A 25,493-nucleotide genomic window follows, 5' to 3' on the forward strand; every position below is an offset into this window, starting at 1 on the left:
TAACCGGTCGTAATTCAGGAGCTGCCCAGAGCCCCCGCGCCAGCGTTTCGCACACGTTTTTATGCCTTTCACAGATTATGCCTAGGGCTCATATACATTTAAAAAAAAGCATGACGCAAAATAACAACGCTCTAAATTTAACAGTAAATGTTTCGCCGCTAAATTTAGTTCCGAGTAAGTCCACTAAATTTAGAGTAATTTAGCGTGACTCCTGAGCACAGATAAGCTCATCCATGATCACTGGACGCAACTCAAAGCACACTTCACATTCTATGTTTCCTGGTTTTCACAAAAGAATTAATAGGCATTTATTAATGCGGAAGCATTAACTGTCTCATGGAGCGAGCTGACGTCATCAGTTTGTAGCGCGAAAACGGCTTCTAGTTTCCGCCGCGATCCTAAAGCGTGTTTCACATGCAGCGATTTTGGCCCTAGAGCGGCGCGATTTCTGCCGTCGCGGCGCTCGTGCCGCTCAACCGCTGGTGCTGGCCAGAGCGCCGCGACGGCAGAAATCGCGCCGCTCTAGGGCCAAAACCGCTGCATGTGAAACACGCTTGACAGGAGCGATTCGCCTTCGGTTCCACTGGCTGGCGCGTGTCCACGGTGCTCCCATTGGCCGCTGCGCCATGGCCTCCGAGATCTCGAAGCGCGCGCGCTCTAGAACGCAGCAGACGACAAAGGGAGCAGACGAGCAGACGACAAAGGGAGCGGATGAGCGGCTTGCATGCTTTCGCATTCTCAATTCATAAGAAATGCTTAGGTGTACCTCGAGCTTTTTTTTTCGCTCTTGTGTCTTCAAGATTGCTGGAATCGGAAAATAATCGACTGGTTCGATTTTTCAGTCTCAGAGAATGCTTTGGATCACGGTACTCCGGGCACATTCATTGCGTCTATACTCGGTGACGGTTAAGAGTAAAGTGGAAGCTCCTCCCACCTCTTTCCACTTTAGCTGAGCGAACGCTGGAGAGGAAACGACATCCTCTCCAGTGTTCGTTCTGCTAAAGTGGAAAGAGGTGGGAGGAGCTTCCACTTTACTCCTAACCTGCCACCGACTTCAGTGTCCGCCTTTTAAAGCAGACATACGTTCTATTGTCTAAGCCATAGAGTTATTATAATGTATTCTAGAGGTTCAGCTGGTGCTCGTGTCTACGCGACTTCCAGGGTGAAAATTGAATTGTGCATTTTCTCTCTTTGCCGGATAATAACATGGATCACTTTTGTCATTTGGGCCGTACCGAATTGTATGCACCTTTATTAGCACCGTGAAAGCGTAATCGCTAGTTTTTTTATTCATCAGTGAACGATATTAAACTTCGATATATGTCAGGCCCAAACCTGTGTCCCACAGGTGTGTAAACACGAGTGACGAATCTGAGCAAAATAACAATCGAAAGGAATGCAGACTGGGTTCAAGCTTCGCCAGCATTCCGGCGACGCTTATATATTGTTGATATGCCAGCCCTGTCAGATATATGGAAATGACCCCGTCGCGCATGTTCATGAGCGGTTCAAAACATTCAAAACGCAGAGAACAAAATACGTTGGTTGTGAAAGGTGTATCTTCTTCGTTATTTTCTGTACCGGGCAGCTCTAATCGGGCACTTGCTGTCTGGCTTCTATTTAAAATATATAAAATAAGCATATAAGTATAAATAAATATAAATCACAAATAAATATATTTTTTGAATATATAATTCGCACATGAGCACGAGCGGAGAGAATACAGCAAAACTTATTTATTTAAAATTAGGCTATATTTAACCTGACCTTCACTTTATTTTGATCGTTTACATGCACAGGGATGTACTCATCCAGTGTTACTGCGTAGTTCTTTCCGTCTCTCTAGCCTATGCAGACGTCCTTCGTTCGCTTGGTACGTAAATCTCCCATGCAGAAAAGCTCCGACGACGCGTTCGCGCTAACAGTGCCCGACAGTGCACATAAATGTGTACGTGTGAAGCTGGTTTAGCTCTGTGTTCAATGACACGAATTTAACAAAAGAACGCTGTAACTGACCAATACTTTTATTTACGTGATTGAGGAATGTTGCAAATTATTTACTACGTTTTAAACATTCGTAATATTTTCTCTTAACAATCGAGCGCAGAGAAAGAAAATAAAATGCACCCGCTTTTCCCCGTAGAAGTGCGTTACCGGAAGTAAATTTTCGTCCGGCTGCTGTCTGCTTCGATTTGTAACAACACACTATATTCGGCGACAACTTTTCTTGGCAATGCAGTGGAAGGTACAGGCACGTGTTTTCTATCCAATTTTGTGCGCTAGATAAGGCTGTGCGTGGGCTATCGTCAACTTCCTCTGCATTGCCAAGAAAAGTTGTCGCCGAGTATAGCGCCAGCTGAACCTCTAGCGTACATTATAATAACTCTATGGTCTAAGCATCCATTTTTATAGTCATCGAGACGATGAAATCTGCAGGGTGTCTCTTTCGAAAGCACGGCCTCTAACAAGCGCTCGTCGCGTTCCATGGTCCTTCGGCTGCGCGTGCATGCTCGAAGTTCACGTGGCGCCAAAGCGCTATTGAAGGTGTAGACGCTAAAGACACGCGCTAGATTGAGCCGCCATTGCCGACCTTCTTTTGTCCTACCGAGATACCGAGCCACTGAAGCGGGCGTTGACGAGCCTCCACAAAGGCCTATGCCGAGGAAAACAAACACAGTGGTACCTGAAGTGCCAATAACCCGTCCTGATGTGGCAATGATGAAGTGAAGCGAACGGAATAAGAGAAAACAAAAACTGAAGGTCGGTTATGGCGGCGTCCATACTCAGCTACCTTACAGCGTGTATAGAAAGTATTCACTGGCGGCTATGGCTGTGTGCGCGACTTCTGAGCGTGTGCTGATCGCGAGCTTCAACAGTTCTACAAGGTGAGTGTACCCATTGTTATATTACCCAAGCATCCAGGAGAATGCGGGGATTGGTGTTCCACGCGCCGCACGCGCTGGCCTCAGCAGTAGTAACTTTTCTAAAGCAAATATCTAAAACAAATGACATCCTGCACGCGCGTTCGTCAACGCTTTATTTTGGTAATTTACTTCGAATCTTTCATACGTGGAAGGCGTGCGCGTGTGGCGCGTGGAACACCAATCCCTGCCTTCTCCTTGATGCTTGGGTAATATAGCAAATGGTCTATTCCCACCGTCAAGCTTGCCGGTTTTAGCAGGCTGTTATTGTGAGCTCGTTCTGAGCATGCTCTCTAAACTGCGACTTTGAATATGCTGTCCAGTGAATAATAGGATGCTGGCTCGGGAGGCGGGATAATTTAAGGACCTCGATCCTTGCGGTTCTCATCCCGTCAGTGACTACGGCCAATAGCACCTAGGAGGCAAAAAGGCTGTGCATGGGCATCATTGTTAGTCGGTCCCATACCCGCCCCAGGCGGCGAACACGCGGAAGCTTGACGAGAGTCGTCGCAAAGGGGCAGACGAGTTCGTCCTTGGCGACGCCACCCGCTAGGGTGGCGCTCGTTGTCAGACGCTGCGAGACGCGCTGCATGGCGGCGACGCTGATATGCGAGCCGTGGCGGCGCTGCGTTGACCCACTATACTCGTTTTCACCTCAAGAAAAGAGGACGTTTTGCGCATTGTTCATACGCCGGGCGAAGTAGTTCTTACACGATTTGGTTGTTGGAGGAAGAAGCGATCCTTTTGGCGTTTGAAACGTATACGTCTTGATTAGATAACATATATCTAATCTAAAATGCACCTAGATATATATTAATTCTCCTCGTAAAATGGAAAATTAGTAATGCTCCGCGAGGAGCCGGACTTTTTTTCCTTCGGTTCTTTAGGTGACAACGGGTATAGTGAAAAACAGTTGGGTGAGGGAGGGGGAACGGATAGGGGGAAGGCGCACGCCTGGTCTTCTAGGGGAATTGTGTCACCTGGTGGTCTGCCCTCTTCTCGGGGCCCCTGGTGCCCAGGTGGGTGGTGGCGTACGGAGCTGGGAAAAAGGCACTGGTGGAGCACTCCTTCCCAACCTTGCCCTCCAGGTCCGTCATCTGCATGGCCTCTTGCATGCCATTCTTTCGGGTGCCGTACAGCGAACTGCCTGCGCCACGCCGGAAGGGAACAAGCGCCCCCCGTGTTTACCATGCGGAAACGTATCGGGTGGGTTCAGTATAGACACTGTATGTTGGCGTTACGTCAAAGGCCCCTCGTAAAATGACTGCTGTTTTTCATACCAGAGAAGTCAGGCAATTGTGAGGAAACTACACCGGCGATAGAAAATAGAAATTCATCAGAAGACAAATTGATTAAATGGCTATTCAGAGATAATAACTGTTCGATCAGAACTGCCCGTATGTATAGTTCTCATCGATGTGTTAGAAACACTGATATAATTGTTCCCTGTGCTTTTATTCGCGAACCCAGCGACCATCCCTGTCGCCACTCGACAAATATTGCGGACGAAAACAGTTCGGGCTTTGCCTTGTGCCCGCTCAACAAACAACGCTCGGGTATAACGAGCATGCGTTGATACATGCACATTAAGTTTCAAGCGGTTGTGTAGGTTGAGTTTTGAATGACCTAGGAAACACGCTGATTCGACAATAATGACAAAGTTACCTTGACGACTGTTCGCCCTACACAACATGAGAAGCAATGCAGGCCGCACCTAATTCGTTAAATTATTAAGAGTCACGGTTTTTCTTGCGGCTCACCGTTACTGCCGTTTTGGTCGCTGTGGAAACAACCGACGCCACTACCTTCGCTCTTTACTTTAGTGGCCATCGCGCCAACCACCTATGGCTCCGTCGTCGACTTAGCATGGTCACAATCAGTACCTCAGCGGACATCCGTTACTTGTGGTAAAACCTTGGATATCGTCACTTCTGCGACCAAATTCTAGCTGATTGCGATAGTTTGTAGTGTTTTATAGCGTCTCCTGTGACGTGACACTCACTGTAGCTGGACCAATGTAGCTTCCTATTTTTTTTATTTCAGATAAGAATCTCGTTTCTTAGCATGGGCGCGTGCTTCGCGATGACAGACACCCACAGTACCGTGGTACGCAGGGGCGCGATGTGGCATGGCGACCTCGTGCTGTCACCTCGGGTCAAACAAGATGAACAGGCTTCACAGTGGGGAGTACGCAGGGGTAGCAGGAGGGTGGGACTATAGTCAGTATAGCGCGGCGAGCGTCTTACCGTTGGCGTACGTACCACTCTGCGAACTTCCGGAGGAATGTTTCTTGCGGACCACCATGCAGACGACGACTAGGAGTGCAATCACCACGAGGATAGACACCACTACGGGGATGACCACGGTGGCGTCGGACACCACCGAGGACGTCTCTCTGTGCACTTCGGTCCGGGGCGTCACTTGGTCGGCTGCTGCGGGACGAGGAGATTTCGTGAGCTCCGGAAGGTCTTCCAGAAGAAACGATCTTCAATAGAGTTTTTGTCGCCACGCTCTATGATTTCCCTGAGCGCTATCATGACGTGTACGTATATGGTACTAGAAGAGGAGCCTGCTGAAAGCGTCAGAGTGGCCGTTGGTGTTTCGCTAAAGGTTTCGCTTTTTCAGAGTATTAGTTGTGTGATGTCAACTGCCACTGTGTACAAGCCAAAAAGTTTCACCCTTAACGGTGTAAATCAGCACGGATAACACCTTAAAGCCGCGGTGACACTGCTAATAAATCTCACAAAAAGCAGCCTGCAGAATTTTGTGAGGCGTCCCTGTGTGAAAACTTTAAACATAGGGTATTAGGCCTGACTAAATAACGCTATTTTAGAACTAACACCCTATTTTTAAACTATTAGCTGACGAAATTTTTTTTAAATAAGGCGCTGGCAATTTTAGCGGGCCGAAAAGTATGTTTTACGGGCAACGATTTGACAAGCAAAACGCACCACATACAGCTCTGACGTCACATGCACATATACCATAAACACAGACGCAATGAAGCAACACGCACGAGTCCGGAATCTAGGCTCTGTTGACTGCTCCACCCCTTTCTACGAGGTATCCACTCAGCTCGACGCAATGCATCACGGGAAAAGAAACCACATTCCAACCTCCAGAGCTGTAGTTAAAGCTTCGATTCGCGGCAAGTGTTGTTTAGGGTTAGCTACGCCGCTGGGTTTGGAAACAAGTAAAATATAAGTGTAACTTCCACCTGTAAATACTTATTTTGTGTCAAACGTCCAGCGGAAGCAAAATAAAAAAAAAGAAAAAAAGATGGCTGGTCGTCCTATCGGGAGTTTTTGGCGAACCCGTCGAGCGACATCAAGGGCCGCGAAATTCGCTGTTCCAAGGCTCGTGGAAGACGACTTTATATTGACCTTGCGAGTAGTTTTCTATGGCAATTACTCACAACTTTGTTATTGAAGCGAGGGGACGACTTCTAAATTTGCCAATGTACACACGTTCAAATCAAGAGTACTTTAGAGAACCAGATCGTAACATTTCGAGGTTAACTTCTTTTCTTCAACGCGTGCCGTTACAATCGTTAACGTGCGGGCACATTGAGAATGCATGATCGGTTGGATAATAAAATACGCTGCACTGCGTACGCCGCGTGTATCTAATCGACACTTAGCGTACGTTGCTTTGATTGTACATTCGCAAATGAGAATGACTGTCGGCGCGCAGGGCTTACACATCAACTTGCTTGCTTCACGCATGAATGAATCGTTTGCACACAAGCCTGCCGACCCCCCTGAAAGCACGCCCGTCCTAATGCCATTGCGAAGTTTCTCAAGGGTGCTCATCTCTGGATAGCTTTTCTCACGGATGCTCACTCAGTAGAGCACAAGGACGTTAAAACAAGAACAGGAACTATACTATCCGTATACAGAAACATGAGAACAAGGGACTGAGCTAGGAGAACACCACATGACACACGCGTCAAAAACGGAAGATAGCCTCTGTGCACGATTTGGAACGCCCAACAAACGCTCAGTCAACGTTGCACTCGGCTCGTGTAGCAGGTCTGCACTGAATTGTGACATAATGCGAAGACTCAACGATCTAAATATACAGACTGGCACGTGAGCTTCCGCAATATCCAAGGTTACAAACACGTATGTTGCTTTGCCCTCGTCATTATTTAACATAAAGTATATGTTCTGGAAGGTCAACGATCATATTACAAAGTTGTAATAAGCAATACTTATAACAACTTTGTACTTATTACAACTTATTAGTATTGCTTATTGTAATAAGCAATACTTATTCGATGTAGTCGCAGAATAACCTCTGTTATAGCCGCAATTGACAGGGGAGTAATTTCGGTTCTTCGCGCTGCATTGCGGTAGCCCTCTTTCCCGCATAGTTTTTACACCCTTCAAAAATGAAGGGTGTCGCACACAACAGCACCTTATTTTACGATCAAGAAAGCCTTCAATTTCGTCACCACGCACGCTGTTCAATACGGTGGTGCCAGGGTGGAAAGAAAGCATGCTGTTTTTCTTTAAGGTACAATAAATCAGATGCATTTGTTTTAAATGAGATAATTCTGATTTTTATCACTGTAAAGTCACTAGATGTATTTTTAATATTTAAAAATTAATTGAAATTTGCGGGATCACAAAAAAAAACAATGCGGAAGAAAGTATTAATAGCTTCAAGTACATTTTTAAATTACAACTTTTTTAAATGATCCCCGCCGTACAAGATAATCTCTACATGCTTTGTTAGTGGAAACGCTTTAATATCTTTTTTTTTTTTTGGCATTGTCATTTGCTTGCTATAGGACTTTACGCTTCTTTATTTATTTTCTTTCGGATTATGATTTGCTTGTAACAGAACATCAAGCAGCTGTCCAACTAAGTGGAAGGTAGAAAGGAGGATCGCTGTGATTTGCTCCGAAGAGCGCAGCTTTTTGTTTGTGTTCAGCTTGCCATAAATCTGTTTGCTCGATAATTATTTTATTTAAATACAAGGCAAATACATATAGAGAGAATCAAATAATAGCCAAGCGCTAAAGAAAGAGATATGTTTGGGATGTTTTTTTCTTGCGGGAAAGGTTTGATTCAGATCATCAGAACAGGTGTGATGAATTAATGATTAATGAATTAAATCACGATTTAAATCAGTCTGATTTTATTCTCCACCCTGTGTGGTGCCCAGCCACAAGCGTCGCTGTGGTCGCATTTACGGTAGATCGTCTTTTACTATGTTTGATACATCTTTTTTATCGTTGATGGAAATAAGAGCAATATCAGACTGTCGACTTGGGCGCCGTTGGTTTAATAATGCGATTAATGTAAGCTTCCATTATGTTTTTTTTTACATACACCTTGGAATTCGTTACCTTTGATGACGAGGTAAATCCTTGTCTGGATGCCCCAGACGGAAACCACAAAAGGCCGCCACCGAAATACCGCGGCGCTAATAGCCGCTAAACTTCACAAGTACCTTCTACTTGCTCCTAGCAGTAAAGGGTGCTAAAAGAAACCGGTACGAAGTTTTCTTTTTCACTCTTTTTTTTTAGAAATATATCAGAAAGCGACTCGCGTATTTCTCCGGCTAGGGAGCGTGCACAATTCGACAATGTTAGCGCAAGCGTGCACAGTGTCGGCACATCTACGTATTTTACTCTCGCTAGCAAGCGACGGGTACTGAATATTACTATCCTTTTTGGTGCACCGGATGATTATATTCCACCGCACTAGTGTTTCTTAAATGAACTGTGTGAGCGTATATTTTGCCCACACAATATCAACATTTATCGGTGTCTTGTCTGTATGGGCTTGACTCCAAACCACAAAAGCGGCGACCAGATATCACACGATGCAAACAGAACAGCACGCAAAACAAGCGAAAGCTCGACACCACAAAACGTGAGAACTGTACTCATCTTCACTTGGTCACTTGAGCTTTATTTGACAGGATACCCTCCAAGAGGCAGCGTTACCAAGTCTGGTGTCTTCCTTAGCATTGGTTCTGTAGCACTCGTCAAATATACCAGGAACAAATAAATGATCAAATAAACGCCGCAGGGCCGGTGGAAGTTGAGGAATTGCCTGTCCCAGTTTGTTTCTACTAATCCGTCAGTAGAATATTGGAAGTACTCTCGGGCTCCAATGCAACGAAAATGGCTGAGCTAAAGTCCCGAGATAAGAGCTTGCTACAAGTAGCGAGCGGCATTATTAAGCGCCGATTGCGTGACGGTGCAGTTTTTAGGAAGTGATGGCGGCGCACAGCAGAGGTTTGAATTGAATGTCGCCATTTTGTTCCAGCGGAATTTGTTTTGTCCCTTGTATTGGTTGTCGTTACTTGCAAAAAAAATGTGTCAGGGACTTCAGGCGGAGCTAGAGTTTCTGTATAGGCTCACTACGGGAGCCCGAGTTGAGCGTTCATCCCCGTAGCGCCGTCTTTCCTGCACGGCATGTTGAGCCTGCTCCTCACATGATTGAATTCGGCGAATAGCGGCGCCGCGCGTTGGAGGCGCGCGGCGCGCTCAAAAGCAGGGCAAAGTACGTCGGGGCACGCGCAACGTCTACTTTCCTGCACGGCATTTGAGTCTGCTCCTTACATGATCGGATCTCGGCGAATAGCGTCGCGGCGGCATGTGGAAAACAGACGCGCAACCCTGGCTCCCATAGGAAGCCTATACAGGAACTCTACCCTACCGAAAAATCCGGTATAACATTTCACTATCCGGATTATGGAACCAGAAATTTGTTTCTGGAAACCCGAAATCCAGATTGCAGACAAAGGAATAATTTATGAAAAGCTAAAATCCAGTTAGAGTCCAGATAGAATCCAGATAAATTTCCGGTTCCATAATCCGGATAGCGAAAAGTTATACCGGATTTTTCGGTAGGGTAGGCGGAGCTAAGAACGGAGCGAGTACACGGCGCCATCTGGAGGAACCCTGGAGCCCCCGCACCTCCCTCCAAGTGCCGCAGCTGGAACCTTTGGCTAGGTTGCGCAAACCGCCCCCCCCCCCCCCCCCCCCCCGATTTAAAGGGTTTAGTCGTATTCATCCATTCATCTATCCAGCCACTAGAGAGCCTAGGTAGGCGAGCGTTTGCAATTTCATAGAGGACACCCCCGGCGGAAATGGCTTGTTCACGCACATGCGTGTGTTGCCGCGAGACGGCGAGAAGATTAGCGGGCTTTGAGACAGTTGCAGACCGGTCGGCACTTTCACCTCGTCCGCAAACTACGTGGCTCCGATCGAGCAGCTGGAAACACTCTCACATATAGGCATACTTAAAGCCACGTCCTGTGCCACTCGCGTTTTATCAAGGCCCGATAGTACAGACATCGCCTCCTCTATACTCAAAGCCTGGCAGTTCGACGACGGAGCCACATAGAGTGCCCAATCGCAGATTTGGAGTGCGTGTATCTGGTAGCACAGGGCATCAAAGAGACATTTCTCAGGGAACCTGGACGTCAGCGCACAGCTTTTGCAGCAGCGAGGACCCGAAACACACTTGTTCGCTCGGGAGAAGTGTGTTTCGGCGCTTCGCCGCTGCGGGGCGCCAGTCATGTGGCTCCTCCTCTCATCCGTTGTCTGCCACTCCAGCTTTTCCATTTCGGCGGCCGCTTCTTGTTGCGATCTGCCAGGCTTTGTCAGTTTATAGGAGGCTATCGTACAGGATGTCCACTTGAAAAATGTATAGCTTTTTTTAATCGCAAAACGTAAACTACTATTCGCTGAACGCTTAGTCTCCGCTAAAATGTAGCGCTAGCAATCCGGACGAGAAGTCAACATTCCAGAACGAGTTTTTATCTTATTCCGAAGTTACAAACGATTTTCGGAAATTCTCAACGGCGAAATGGTGGCCGGCGTAGCGCTCGAATACATGGGACTGAGTGCCGCAAACTACCGCGGAGCAGACTCATTTTTTGATCGAAAAGTTTCAGAAAATCACTTATAACGTTTTGAATAAGATAACGGCTAGCTCTGAAACTTTTGCAACTGACCTGGACACGAGCGCTACGTTTTAAAGGAGACCGTGCATTCTGCAATGCGTACCGTAAAATCTGGTATGAACGCCTTCCCCCGAGAGATCGTCCATTCCGTCTTTTTCTAACTAAATATTCATTACATCAAAATTTCGAAACATCACCCACCCCCCGATTTCCATCGGACATCACCCGATGTCCAACGGGAATCAATCAACCGCGCGATCTTCGGTATTGTTACGTGTGACAAGCAGGTTCGCGGCGGGTTTCCGCGTTTTCGACAGAGATCTGCGCGCGCGATATCGAGTCCCGGGACACGCGCGCTGTTCTCGCGTGTGTATACCAACACAGTGTTTACAGACAAGCCCGCTTTGCCCGCGCTTAAAGCGGGCTATAAAAAAAGAAAAGGTAAACAGTGTGTTGGTGTATGTTGTATCGCGAAATACGAGTCTGCTGCGTACGCGATCTGCGGTATCCGCTACTGTGACACGCGATTGCGTCGGGTTCACGCGTTCTTTTCAGCAAACCCGCGCGCGCGATACCAGGTGCCACGACACGCGAGTTTTTCTCACGTATAATATAGACCATATGCGAAATCTAAAGCGCCATTTAGTAGGGCGCCGAGAACGACGTCCGCCATCTTGGTAGTGGCGAGAAAACGAAAGCAGTGACCCGAACTGCTAAGACCCCTTGTAAACATCGACCAGCGCTTCCTGCGAGATGTGTGTTGTTAACGCGTTGCTGCGTTCCGCTGCAGATGCAGCGATAAACCTTCGATTCTTGTGTGGCGTGAAAGCTAACGTAAACGGAGTTCGCAATTTTTTCTTATTTTTTTTTTGTTATTTGAGACGCAACTTTTGACAAAAACAATCGGTGACAATGCGAAGAAACATACGGACGTAATCGCGCGGCGTGAAGTCATTTACAACTATTGAACTGGGCCCTAAACTTTTTACGAAGTTGTACCAAATACGTTTCTGAACTCTGTTTTCTTTTATGCACGTTGTAGTACCGGCCTGGCGTTTTTCTTGATGCGCAAGCAGCTCATTGCTTGCGGACGAGACCAAGGCTGTTAAGCGAGGCAAAAAAATTACAGTTTGAATAATCTACTCCACCAACTAAAACTGAAGATGCGTATGGTTAAAAGTGAAAAAAAAAGCTGAAAGCACCACAGAGCCCTCATTTTAATATCATATTTATTTAAAAAGGATTAATTACTTTGGAAAGCCAGAAAACAATCTCATTACTTTGCAACGATTTCTATACATTTGATCTGGCGTCGGCAAACGAAGTTTGTAAAACACCTCTAAAACTAAACAAGAGTTCGTTGATAAAAAATTCTTGAATAATTTAAAGCGCGTTCATGTAGAATAGAGAACAAAAGACACGAACGGCTTGTCTGTTTGCTCAACGCTCACAGAGACGGGATTTCGCTGTCGTTTTTGTCAAACGCCACTTTCGATTACATCGAACGTGGCGTTCGACTTAGGTTCATAGCAGTGGCTAAAGCTTCGATGTCGGCGGCGGCGCAAACTTACGTTGCGGACGCCGAGTGAACCAACACGGTGTCATCTCGATTCGGCTGACGTGTCCATTAGGCCGACGGGTCAATTTGGCTTAAAGTTTCGATTCGGCTGGACGCTCCATGCAAATCGGCTGGATACCCAGTTCGGCTTAAAGTTTCAGTTCGGCTAGACGCTTCAATTCGGCTGGATACCCAGTTCGGTTAGATGTTTCAATTCGGCTCGACGCTCCAATTCGGCTGGGTACCCAGTTCGGCCGGATGTTTCAATTCGGCTCAACGTTCTCAATTTGGCTTAATTCTCAGTTCAGCTAAAGCACCTCTATCTGACTTTGGCTGGCTTGTGTAATTTAATCCTCATTTGCCTCGGCAGACCAAAGTTTCAAATCATTACATTTCTGCAAGCTATTTGAACTGCCCGTGTTCATTTACCATTTGTGTTTGTGTTGTGTCTTCTTGAGCTTCTGTGCACACACCAAGTCTATGATTGAAAGTGAAATGGTTTATTACCTTGCCTACAGACTGATTCACGAACGTCCGAGCTTCGCTTCTTTCAGTGTTGACCACCATCCGCATCAAAACGAGGAAGTCCCAGGAGTTCCACTCGTACAACAACTGAGGTGGAGAAAACAGATACAACCTTCGGTCGTATGGCAAAGCAGTATAGTAAGGTTTCCTTTCGATTGGTTATTTTTAATGGGGCCAAGAGGCACATCGTTTCACAGACATCACAATTAAAAAGAGGATCATAACCAAAAAGATTATGCAAAGTCATGATTATGTGCGTGTTTTGGATACTCTTGATCTTTTTCCTCTTCCGAAGAGATAACTAGTTTGCGAAATAGTGTTCTTATATGAATCGCTTTATGCTGTTATTAATTCTTCCCTGTTATGGAGTAGAACCTCAGTTCATGTCCCCCAACAACAAAATAGATCTCCGAATTTTTTTTTTTTACCCTTCTAACCTGTATTTTAGTCATTTGTTGACATGGATGCAACTCATATGCGACAAGACTTTTTTACCCCGACGTGGACCTTTTTACTACTTTTGCGCATTTTTACAAGAATGTAATAGGGTGCCCACTTCGTAGCACGTAAATATTTTAGGTTTCTTGTCTTTCATTTTGTGCAAATGTAACCCTCCTAAAGCCTTACCAGCTGTTTGGAGCACAATAAAACACAAACTGGTTGATTGATCTTCAATGTCGTTCAAAGAATGCACGTATCTTCTCATAGACGTTGACTATGGCATGAGCATCTAAGAGTCATTAGCACCGTTTACTCAACCTTGATGATCTTACAGACCTGTTCTGTGAAGCACGGAACAAATTTTTTTCTTCTTTTTGGAATAAGCATCCGAAGCAAGTCTGGTCTAGCCAGTACGCTGTTGAATAAAGTATGGGGTTCACCACGGGAACCAACTGTTGCTGTAAGTCAACAAGCGTGACAAAAGGCTTCGCTTACAGCCGAGACTTGTGTTTGTAAAAGAAGGCCACTAACTCCTCTGTTCACCTAACAATGTACCCATGGCTGGATAAACGCAGTTGAGATGAGGGACAACTAATTTTGCAATTGGAAATCATATTAAATGAGAAATTGCATACTCTCTTTGGGTATGATCCCTCTTTTACTGTGACTTTTGTGCAATGATGTGCCTCTTGGCCCCATTAAAAACAACCAATCAAAAGGAAACCTTACTATACTGCTTTGTCATGCGACCGATGGTTGTACCGGTTTTCTCCACCTCAGTTGTTGGACAAGTGAAACACCCGGGACTACCGCTCATTGATGCAGATGGTGGTCGGCACTGAAAGAAGCAAAGCTCGGACGTTCGTGAATCAGTCTGTAGGCAAGGTAATAAACCATCTCAGTTTGAATCATAGACTTGGTGTGTGCACAGAAGCTCAAGAAGACACAACACAAACACAAATGGTAAATGAACACGGGCAGTTCGACTAGCTTGAAGAAATGTGATAATTTGAAACTTTAGTCTGCCGAGGCAAATGAGGATTAGATTACACAAACCAGCCAAAGCCAGACTTGAGGTGCTTTAGCTGAACTGAGAATTAAGCCAAATTGAGAACGTTGAGCCGAATTGAAACATCCAGCCGAACTGGGTACCTAGCCGAATTGGAGCGTCCAGCCGAATTGAAAAGTCCAGCCGAACTGTGTATCCAGCCGAATTAAAGCGTCCAGCCGAATCAAAACTTTAAGCCCAATTGACCCGTCGGCCGAATGGACACTTCAGTCGGATTGGTACGTAATTGAGCAACACGGGCAGTGCCAACATCATTTCACAATGTCCTTTCCTTTTCTTTTTGTTTTGTTACAGCCGAGGTAAAATTGTGTTTAATGCAAAGAAGCTCGGGGGGGGGGGGGGGGGGGGGGTAGTTTCGATAAATTCAATGAAGTTATCCTGCCTGGGTTGAACAAATCTTCATTAATAGCGCAACATCCGTCAACTGTGCTTGAGATCAATGATATCTTAAATCAATTTAAGCTTTTTGCAACGCCTGAAATATCTTGCCCAAGGCGCAGTTTCCTTAGAAAAAACAAATTTCTACAAAAAAAAAAAAGCTTCGCCGGTAACAAAAAACAAAAACAAAAACACCTTGAGTCGAGTGTTGTTGGCGTAGAGCAGTCTACAGCTAGACATTACGACTTCATGCGTATTCGCATCGAAAAAACAATTAAAAGTTTTTTCAAGGATGAAAGTCCTTTGCCCACATTGGGTGATCGGAAGTCAGAAAACAATAAAGTTTCCGAATCGCACTTAAGGCCCGTTCACACTCTTGCGACCGAGTACGACTGAGAGAGACGAGATCTCTTACAACTTCTTAAATGTTTCTAGAATGAGGGAACACACTGACATTGTGGCACCATCTATGCGGTGACCCTAGAACTGCATTTCACAAAAGCGAAGGTTTTGCGGGATTTCCGAGGTCAAATGTGCGTAATACCCATAGAAAGGCTCGTTTATAACATTGACAAAAGTTTTTCAAGCCAAAAAAGAAAGGATATTGCTCGAGAAATAAAAAAAAAATATGCCGGACCGCCGAGTTTACACTGCATTCCCAATAGATGGTGCCAGTGTGTTCTCTGGTTTAAGAAGTTTTAAGGAACCCAGGTTTAAGAGGTCGCAAGAGTGTGAACGGGCCTTTAGTGGCAGAGCGTCCATGCTCTGGACATGCGGAGAAACCGAAACTCAAGATACTTTACGCTACCAAGATGGCCGCGTCCGTTATCTGCTGCATCCGTTCCCGTAAAATGCAAGATCGCGGCGGGTTCCCGCGTGTCTTTCGCAACGTGAAACGCGAACCTGATGCGTCCGAAACCTGCAGTTTCTTTTCCCGTGACGCGGGAGTTTGTAGCATATTCCCGCGGGTGTTTATCGCATTGTGAAACGCGAACTTGCCGTGTCCGCGATCTGCGATATATGTTCCCGCATCACAAGGTTTGTGGCGGGTGCACCCGAGTATTTATTACTAATTTTTAATAAAATTTTGCTGTCGCATCCCCGCCAACTATGTCTTCACTTTGAGTGGGCGTTCTTACGAAATTTTAGGGCAGTTGATTTTTGTGATGAAAAAAACATTGTAACTTTTTTTTCGGGGAGAGGTTGTACATTTTTGCCGCTAGGTGTTATTTGAACCAGGTAATGAGTCTATTAACTGCTAGATATCGTAGAAGGCGGCTTGTTGACGATAACGAATCAGGGCCCTGGAGATGCCGAGTTTTTGGAAGTTGACGCAGTCACTTTACTCACTAATACTACGCCCATAGCGCGAACAGATCATCGTTTTGTTTTAATTTATTTTAGTATTGAAAGGCTGTTACCACGTCTACTATACTTCGCTTCAGCTTCAGTCCAGACGCAGCTGGCGCTACGAGCTAAAAGGACCTTTCAATCAACTTTAAAAAAAAAACGCAAGTCATTGGGCCCTATTTGTTCATGATTGGTTCAGCGATGGTAGAACATGTACAGAAACACGAGGAACACCATGATGGTGCACTTTAAACACTGTTTGATTGGTCCCGTGAGCTCGTAGCGTAGGCTGCGTTTAGACTTACACACTCTAAAAAAAGTTTGTGCGTCTACTTTCACGCACGACACGCGGAGAGCCAATCACCGCAACTTACGGAGGCAGCTCAGCGAATGACACTGCCAAAACATATGTTTAGACCAAAAAACGCAGTCTGAGTTGTGACATTAAGCAATGCAAAACGTCACGCTTGCATTGCTTAATCTCACAACTCAGACTGCGTTTTTTGGTCTAAACATATGTTTCGGCATTGTCATTCGCTGAGCACCCTCCGTAAGTTTCGGTGGTTGACTCTCCGAGTGTTGTGCGGGAATGCAGACGCACGAGCTTTTTTTTAGAGTGCAGTGAAACGAAGAATCGAAGGATTGAAAGTGCCAATTTCGGGAACCAACGTAAGAGGTAAAAATGAATACCCGCAAAAAACCTTTCGAAGTCGAATTCGATGTGGCGTCGATATCGAGTTTGCGCTAGCAAGGTTGCGCAGGGTGCAAGTTATGCACGCATGGAATGTACCGGCTGACTTTGTCAAATTTCCTCGCATTGCAAAAGGGGTGTCATCGGGACTTTTTGCAGTATTTACATAGGTTGTAAAGAGGCTGACAAGCTCGTAGAGGCTGTATACCAATTCCAGCCATATATAAATAAAAAAGACGAGTGAAATTACTTTTTTTCGAAATGCATATCGAATTTAAGAAATTACTTACTTCCAAAGCACGTGCAGAAATAAGAATGAAAACGGAGGACAAGTTACAATGGTAATTAAAATGAATTCCGTAAGTCATAAAATGACTTACGGAAGAAAAAAAGAGCGTAACAATGAAATTACATTTATTCGCAAGTGCGAACTTACAGATGCAGACAATTGACTAATACATTTAAATGCGGGTAAACATTAAGTGAGTGGAAGCGCGGATAAAATCTAAAACGTTGTGTAGAAAACGGAAGGCTGGTGACATTTCGGGCACTGTTGAAAAAAAGAGAAAGAGAACTTTGTTATAAAATATGTGCATGCTCCTATTACAAATTATAATAAAGTGCCCAGAAGCAAAACAAAGGTAGTTACCATAATATACAATTAAGGCCTATAAATCATGTACCAGAAACTAGTTTTTGTTTACAAGTGGTACTTTTTCGAAACAGTGGATTTACGAATCTCTTTCACCAACTTTCATTTTTTGCGCAATGAAATAAACGAGGTTAGGATTATTGCCCTTGCAATCGCATAAAATGTACCTGGCTTTTGCGTGCGGACCAAGACATACTATAGAACAAACAAAAGTGATCCAGTATCTTTATTATATATTATCGTTTTGTGGTCATTAATTATACTACTAAATTACTTACAGCAAAAAGCAATAAATTAAATTACTCATTACTGCATAATGTTACTTAATTACTGTATTTAATTACACTAACTTTATTACTGCCCCCTCTGATTTCCAGCAGAAAGCACGCTTTGCGCATTCTTCATACGCGGCGTGAAGTAGTTCTTACAAGATTTGGTTGTCGGAGGAACAAGCGATGCTTTTGGCGTTTGAAGCGTGTTCGTCTCGATAAGATAACGTCTTTCTAATCTAAACTGCGCCTACATATATCTTAATTCTCCACATAAAGGGGAACATTAATAACGCTCCGCGAGGCGCCGGACTTTTTTTTACTACGGCTCTTGAGGTAACAACGAGTATAGTGTCGAACTTCACGTTTGGTACCACATGCGAAGACATTCCACCACACTAGTATTTTTGACGACTTTTTAGATTCGAGAGAGAGAGAGAGACAGAAAGAAAGAAAGAACGAGAGGTTGCCTGTGCGTGCCAGCTGTGTCCCTGTTTGCACACAGAGGCAACGAATGCTCATCGGTTGCAGGATGGCCATGGGGAAGCCTCGCCGTTCGCATGTCACGAGAGCCATTTTTATTTTTATTCCTTTTAGAACAAAACTTTTGAATAGTGTTGATGGCGACACCCTGGCGACCAGTTGTCGCGCTTTACGCCGCGCGTGATACTCGATTCAATTAAAACTGAGCCGGCGGAAATTCATGCATCATGTATACTCTGTTTGATGATTATTTTTATCCGTCTTTGTTCGATGTAATGGCAATAACGACATACAACCGAATTAACACTTCTGTCGTGCATTCATGATGTTCAAATGGAGTCTCGACCGAACGTCTCATTTAATATTGAACTATGATGTGAAATGTTTATTTACACGGGTCTGAGAGAGTTCTAGCAAAATTAAAAACAAAGACCAGTTTGGTGTTCTCCCTATCTGTCTAAAACATTTGAATACGTTGCTACGTCTATCGGAACAGTTTTCTGTGCGAATGGAAAGCAGAAAAGGTAGTTCCGATACCAAATCAGATAAAAAGAATGGGTAGCCAAAACTTCAATATGAAGTGACAAACTTCACATGAAAATACTGCTGGAACTTCCACTGATATGTTTTTCGACTTCGAATTCAGCTTCAAATTTGTCCCGCCGGGTGTTTTGAATGTTTTATGAAGTCAGTTCTGTGGCCACCCTTTTATATTTTGTCCGTTGATGGCACGAGCCAAGGATTTGATGCCGGAGTTAAAATAGTACGGGTGCTGAAGATGCAATCATTTCATCCAAAATACGATTAACCGTTGGTCAAAAAACGTCGCGTAGGAGATTATAAATGAACATCAACGAGACAAAAGTGTATACGAAAATTTAACACGTAAATAACCAATGCATTTCATATAAAGCGCGAAGGGTGTGTTTCTTAAATCTGTCCCGGAGCATGAATCACTACCGATTTTTTTTCTTTTTCTAACGGGTCCTAAAGTGGAAAGCTCTGCGCCGACCCCCTGTCGACGCAGAGAGCACTGCTGACATCTGTCGATTGTTACGCCAATCAGACACCATTGGTTAGCACGTCGCCACAGGAGGTAGATATTTCGAGTTTTTGAATCCTAACTTACTCGAGTAAGTTTGTTGAGTGAACTTTTTATTTCATTATTGCACGTTCGCCGGCCACATCTTTGTAAATTCTTAGCGCGAGGCGTTCAGAAACTGATTTATGCCATTTCATCAAACTACCATTGATGCCTTTGACTCACCCTGTACTTCACGGCAAAACGCAACAAAAAAGATTTAAGAAAGGTAATAAATCAGGTTTTTTTGATTTAAGTAACATTTACTTATTTAAACTAGAATAATTTCATTTAAACCCTTGCAGCTAAGAAATATGGAATTTTTATCACTAAATGTATATTTAAACATTGCATATTCATTGATCCATCCGTCCAATAACTAAGAAGAACGCCGAAGAAAGAGTTATTGTAACCTAAAATATAGCATATTACAATTAGCAACTTTTTATTCATAAGAAAAAAAAACCGCTAGATTTCCACGCTCACTAAAATGCTTCATTTGCTTTTTATATCGTATTGTGATCTGCTTGCAATAGGATTTCACGTAAGGGACCAACGAAGTGTAAAGAGAAAGAAAGCTCAACGATGCCATTTGCTGGAAAAGCACTGCCTTTTTACTCGTGTGCAACTTGATAAAAACCTTTCATGTTAATTATTTGATTTATATAGAAAAAAAAATGCACACAGAAAACATCAGGTAACAGGCAAACGGCAAATAAAAAAATGTTCTCGGGATTCTTTTTGCGGAAAAGGTTCGATTTAAATTATCATAGTAAAGCTGGTTTGATTTACATCGAGATATAAATCTGATTTAGATCCTGATTTAAATCATCTTGATTTTCTTAGCCTCCACCCTGGGGGTAGCCCTAAAATATTATATACGGTAAAAAAAAAAAAAAAAATGTACTTGGGGCACTATAGACCTTTTTCGTGTACTCTCATACCCCGCCACCTAATATGCGCATCCGGTATGGGCGACGAAAAAATGATAAAACATTGCCCAGCCTATAAATAATAATAAAAAAGATATAGCGGGGAGGCAAAACGAGGATGTGTGACGGTTACGCTTACACCTAAATGTGTTCTATTGGCGTGGCGAGGGCAAAAAAATGTTTTCGCCCATACTGGAAGCGACGACAATTCAAGATGGCGGCGCCCTTGTGAAAAGGGCGTGCACGCTTCGCTTTGTGAGTATAGTGTGCGTCGAGAGACGGACATGAGAGCAAGAAACAGGATGCGTAAATTAATTTTAGGATCCTCTTAGGCAGAAACCTAAGCTGTACGCGTAAGCACGCAAGAGTACAAACTGTACCAAACATTTTACCGTCGCTCTTCGGGCAATGAGACAGCGGCACTGGCCGACGAGAACGCCCAATAACGAACCACGAAGCGATAAACGTCATAAGTCACGTCCTACTTTTCTGAAGCCGTGGGTGACCGGCAGCGCGCACACGTAATGGCCCTAATGGCGGCTCACCTCCGTGCTTGCTGAGAGTGGCGAAGGCGTACTCGGCCTCGGTGACCCCCGCGCTGTTATGCGCCGTCATCTGGAGCGTGTACCAGGTGCCGGGCGACAGGTCCCGGATCTCGAGGCGCTTGTCCCGGAGGAGCCCGGTCTGCAGCGTCGTCCACTCGAGGTCCTTCTGGCGCCGGTACTTGACCGTGAACTGCTGGATCGGGCAGCCCCCGCTGTGCCACGTGCTCAGCTGCACCACTGCCCTGGTCGCGTTGTAGTGCAGCAGGGACTGCCGGTCCGGTGGCACGGGCGCTGGTGCAAAAGAGACGCCGCAGAATTGCATCGTAACGGAAGCTGGCTCAAGTGGAATTCCCTCGGTGGAGTGATAAAAATATCGATCCGTGGTCGCCCCCCTAGTGCACTATACGCGGGCACAATTTTGAACGCACAGAAAGATAACGAAGAGAGAACCCTACAACCGCTCCAACTCCACGAACGGAATTACCCGTCAGATTTAAATTTTGTCTGTGGTGTGCGTGCCACGTCACGTGGCGTTATGGTTTCACGTGACTTACGGCAAGAAGTTGGGATGTCGGGTGGCAACGCCTCAACGCGTGCGACTCTGCGTTTATCCAAGACCACCTATAGTAATTGAGGAATGCGGACGATTTCCTCTTCCTCCATGAACCTTCATCGCGGTCGAATGGCGCCGACTTGGCATATACGCACCCGAGCCCCATGCCGAGCGTCCTTCGACGCGCTGATTGGCCACGAGGCCCAGTCGAATGCTGACACAGCACTCGTGTCCAATCAGCGTCTTCGATCGATCTCACGGCGATGACGTCAAAATTTCGCAGATGCAAAGGCTCGAACTATTCTTTGGCGGGGTTTCTTCGGCACAGTGTCTGCCAGCTAGGCTTGTGAGAAATGAAGCGGATTCGAGGGGCTCTACCTGCGCCGCTGGTCTTGACCGTGAGCACGTCGCTGGTGTCTCCCGCACCGGCGGCGTTGTATCCACGCACCGTGAACTGGTACGCCGAGCCGCACTTGAGGTCACCGATGGTGAGTGCGTTCTGGTCGCCTTGCACGCGCGTTTCGTGCCAGTCTCCGCTTCCTCCTGACTCTTTATGACGAACGACGTAACCTGAAATGTAAGGTCGATGGAACAATGGTCGGTGGGGTGAGTTAGAGTTAATCTAAATAATGTGTGTCAGATAACGTGTCACAATTCTTTCTCAAAATGGTTAAAACGTTCAGGAACCAAAAAAATAAAAATAAGATGAAAACGCCTTCAATGATTATATGAACGATAAGTCTCCAGATTCACTAAACTGAAACGCGGTTTTAGATCGGACGTGTTTCGTAGGCGACATTCACGCCATGATGGAGTCATTTTCCTCAGACTAGCTACACATAATTTTAAGGGGTAATGGGAACTTTTTTAGAATTAGCAAGTTCAATAAATAACAACGGATCTCTGACGAAACAAATAATCCAGCGATTGAAATATTTTAAAGCTGAATATAAAGTGCCTCACAACGAAGATGTGTATTACTCAAAAATATTTATACGTTAAAACAAAACGATCAAAATAGAATTCCCTTTCACTCAATGTAAGATAATACAATATATGCTTCGTTGAATATATCTTAAATTAACCTGTGTTCTGAAGGTCGAAGCGCACGTTTTCAATATCTCTTCTTCTTTCTTACGATTTTTTATATTCCCGTGGATTCATATTAATATAATTCAAGAATCTCAACATTGTTGTGAAATCTGATCCTCAAAGCATTGTATTTTCAAATCAGTCACATTTTTGAATAGGTCTAAATGATCATGATGCGGACTGCATGCATACCCAAGCATCGAAGCTTAGCAGTGAAAATGAATGAAGTCCTCTATTTTGGTAAATTCTCTCTCCAGTTCAATGCTAACCAAACGTTGAAGAAATATAAGTTCTGCCTAGGTCCGTAAGAGAACTGAACAATTTTTTTTACCCGTCCTTTCAGGTCACTCTAGTGTCTTAAAGGTCGACTGTATACCAGATCAAAACACACAATTTCATAACCGGCCGTTAATCACCGTATTTCCTCGAAATTAGCCGCATTTGAATCGCTCATCGTTTTCAACGGGATGAAAATTTTTCAACAGTATCCCAATAGAAGTAGGGACTTCCAGTGTTGATAAAGTCCTAGAATGCACTTTTGACGTCATCTTGATTCAATAAATATTTTGCCCTAGAAAATGCAATCTACTATATGCAAAAAAAAAAGAACAAAACAGTTGGGCAATATGACGGGTAATATAAAGGTACAAACGCGTATGATCTCACTTCAACTTCATTTGAACGGTGGGTGCGCGCTCTTATATGGGATTATAAAACCCTTCCGGTTGAGCAATACTGGCAACTCTTCTGCGAAGCTTGAGTGCATTGCTTTGGGCTTGTGATATACGAGATTTCTGTGAAGCCAGGGCTACACTGCTTATACATCATACAAATGAAAGTCTGCAAACATTCCAATGCAAGCCAGCACGAGATCCGTGCTCCGAATGCCTCATGGCAACGAGTTCAAGGAGAAACTTGGCACACGGCATTCGAACGACGGATATCGTGGTGACTAATGTCTGGCAGACTGTCTTTTGTATGTTAAGGGTTGTACAAATCTGGATATAATATTGTATAATTCATGATATCTTTAAGGTACAATTTAAGCAGAAGGAAACTTTTTTTAGATTAGTTTTGGATAACCACGCTGCAGAACGTTTTCTGTTGTCTAAAAAGATCAATTTCTTAATACACGCGGGTCATTGGAGTTTTTTTTTTCACGTAAGGAACTTGTAGAATTAACAAAGCGTTCACGAACCAAGACTAGGTAAAAACGTCTTCTATGGTTTTATGAACTCTAAATGTACCACTTTATAAAATGTATCAACTTTAATCACGTTGTTAAGTATCTATACATTTTATTAAAGCTTAATTTTAATATTTTTTTTAATATTTAAGGCCGATATATAAAGTTGTGAACATTGGTTCAAATTCCGCCGAAACGTCTTGAGCAATCTGTACGCTGCGCGACACTGAAGCGCGAAGATGACATTGTATCTTTTTCGAATTTTATTTAGAAAGGTAATGGCGGGCATCAAATTCTAATGCTTATGTTATAACCCCAAATGAACACTTCCCACTACACTAGTAGTGATTGTGGCAAATATTTGGCTTAAAGAGATAAGAGATTAAAAAAAAAAAAAAAAACGATAGAGCCTGCTATCTCTTGTTCGGACCAACAGTGTCGCGCAGTGCACATCTACTATATGCTGTTTATTCGAGACTATAGTCCGTAGAATCAATATGTTTTAGAAGTTAAAAAACTTACTCGGTGTGCGCGGATTATACAAGGATTTGTTTCTTCTAAATTCTTCATTATGACGAGGCCTGGCGAAGTTTGGTAAATTCAAGAGTATGTTAATGATGATTTATGCATGGTGCAGGCTTCTTTGTGAGCTAACAAAGCCGGCATACGTCAAGATTGGCGTGTAGCAGGAGTTTTTACGTGCGGAATGTACACCGGGTACAGACTATGTCCCTGCGGTCGGAACTATAGTTCTACGAGGAGAATAGTTCAAGAAAGAAAAAAAAAAAAAAACGGTACCGTAGAACCCCGATCTAACTTTGACCACCGAATGATCGCCCACCTTTTCCCTGCGAGTGGGCGTTCATTTTGGATCATATATTATAATTAGCGGCATATTGTGATTCAACATACAATTTGAATAATTTTATTTTATACTCGCACCGCTTATTTCTGAGTATGTATTCCGGGCTCACCTGCAACGGGGTTTTGATCACCCGACTGTCGCTCCCACTTGATCGAAACTGAAGTGAATGATGTTGCTTCCGCGTGAAGGTACGGCGCAGAGGGTGGATCTAGTGTCAATGAGAAAGCAAACAGATCATGTTAGACCATAGTTAATTTGGTAAGATGTTCTTGTATTCGTACTACCGGAATGTACCAGAAATTGTAAGGCGTTTTCCTACACTCATACCTCTCAAGTGCAAAAAGTGCCGCCGAAGGAAAAACTGCAGTATCCAACTTTGGCATGATCCGACACTTTACCCTCGCAACGATCTAAGAAAACTGAGTAGGCACTTGCTCTTATTGAGAAAGTTAAAAGCAAAGCTAAAGGCATGCTAAAGATGCATCGCGTTTGTTTCTAAAGTAGTGAAGTATAAACAGAACTTGTTTCCTTGTTCATTTCTGTCCTTCAAAGTTTTGAACAGTCGAGCAGCACCAACTGCAATGACTTACGCCCATAAAGTTCTTAAGTGCACTAATAATACAATAGTGTTTGGAGTAAAACACAAGATCACTGAAGTCAACGTGCAACAAAATAACCGAAGCAGGCAAGCAGTCGGGAAAACACCTGTCGACCAGGAGCGAACGAATCCGTCGACCGGTACCGGCTAAATTCAAAATGAGACTATGTTCCGGAGCCAATATTTCTGCAGAAAGTTCTGTCAAATCGCAATTTCTACTCCGGCAATCTAGATCCCCTAGATTTGGAAGCCGCAGAATCACCGAGGATTGAAAATGCGTAGGTAAATTTGATTCCGCCAGATCCAGAACCGGCCGGATTATAGTTAGCTTAAAGGGACACAGATCGACCTTGAGATTGTCCTTTTGTGATGACA

The 25,493-nt window shown here is 44.3% G+C and overlaps 1 protein-coding gene across 1 annotated transcript in view; it reads right to left on the reverse strand.

The window, feature by feature from the left end:
* LOC115319483 (Down syndrome cell adhesion molecule homolog) overlaps positions 1-25,493 on the reverse strand; it is a 194,265-nt gene that overhangs the window by 4,922 nt on the left and 163,850 nt on the right. The window contains exons 17-21 of the mRNA XM_040213140.1: positions 24,630-24,728; positions 21,756-21,947; positions 20,825-21,115; positions 5,168-5,353; positions 3,902-4,068 (exon numbers count right to left, since the gene is read on the reverse strand). Coding sequence (XP_040069074.1) covers positions 3,902-4,068; positions 5,168-5,353; positions 20,825-21,115; positions 21,756-21,947; positions 24,630-24,728 — 935 coding nt within the window. The remainder of the gene's footprint in view (positions 1-3,901; positions 4,069-5,167; positions 5,354-20,824; positions 21,116-21,755; positions 21,948-24,629; positions 24,729-25,493) is intronic.

The sequence above is a fragment of the Ixodes scapularis genome, unplaced genomic scaffold (assembly GCF_016920785.2).
Source record: "Ixodes scapularis isolate PalLabHiFi unplaced genomic scaffold, ASM1692078v2 PGA_scaffold7__128_contigs__length_106722199, whole genome shotgun sequence".
NCBI lineage: Eukaryota > Metazoa > Arthropoda > Arachnida > Ixodida > Ixodidae > Ixodes > Ixodes scapularis.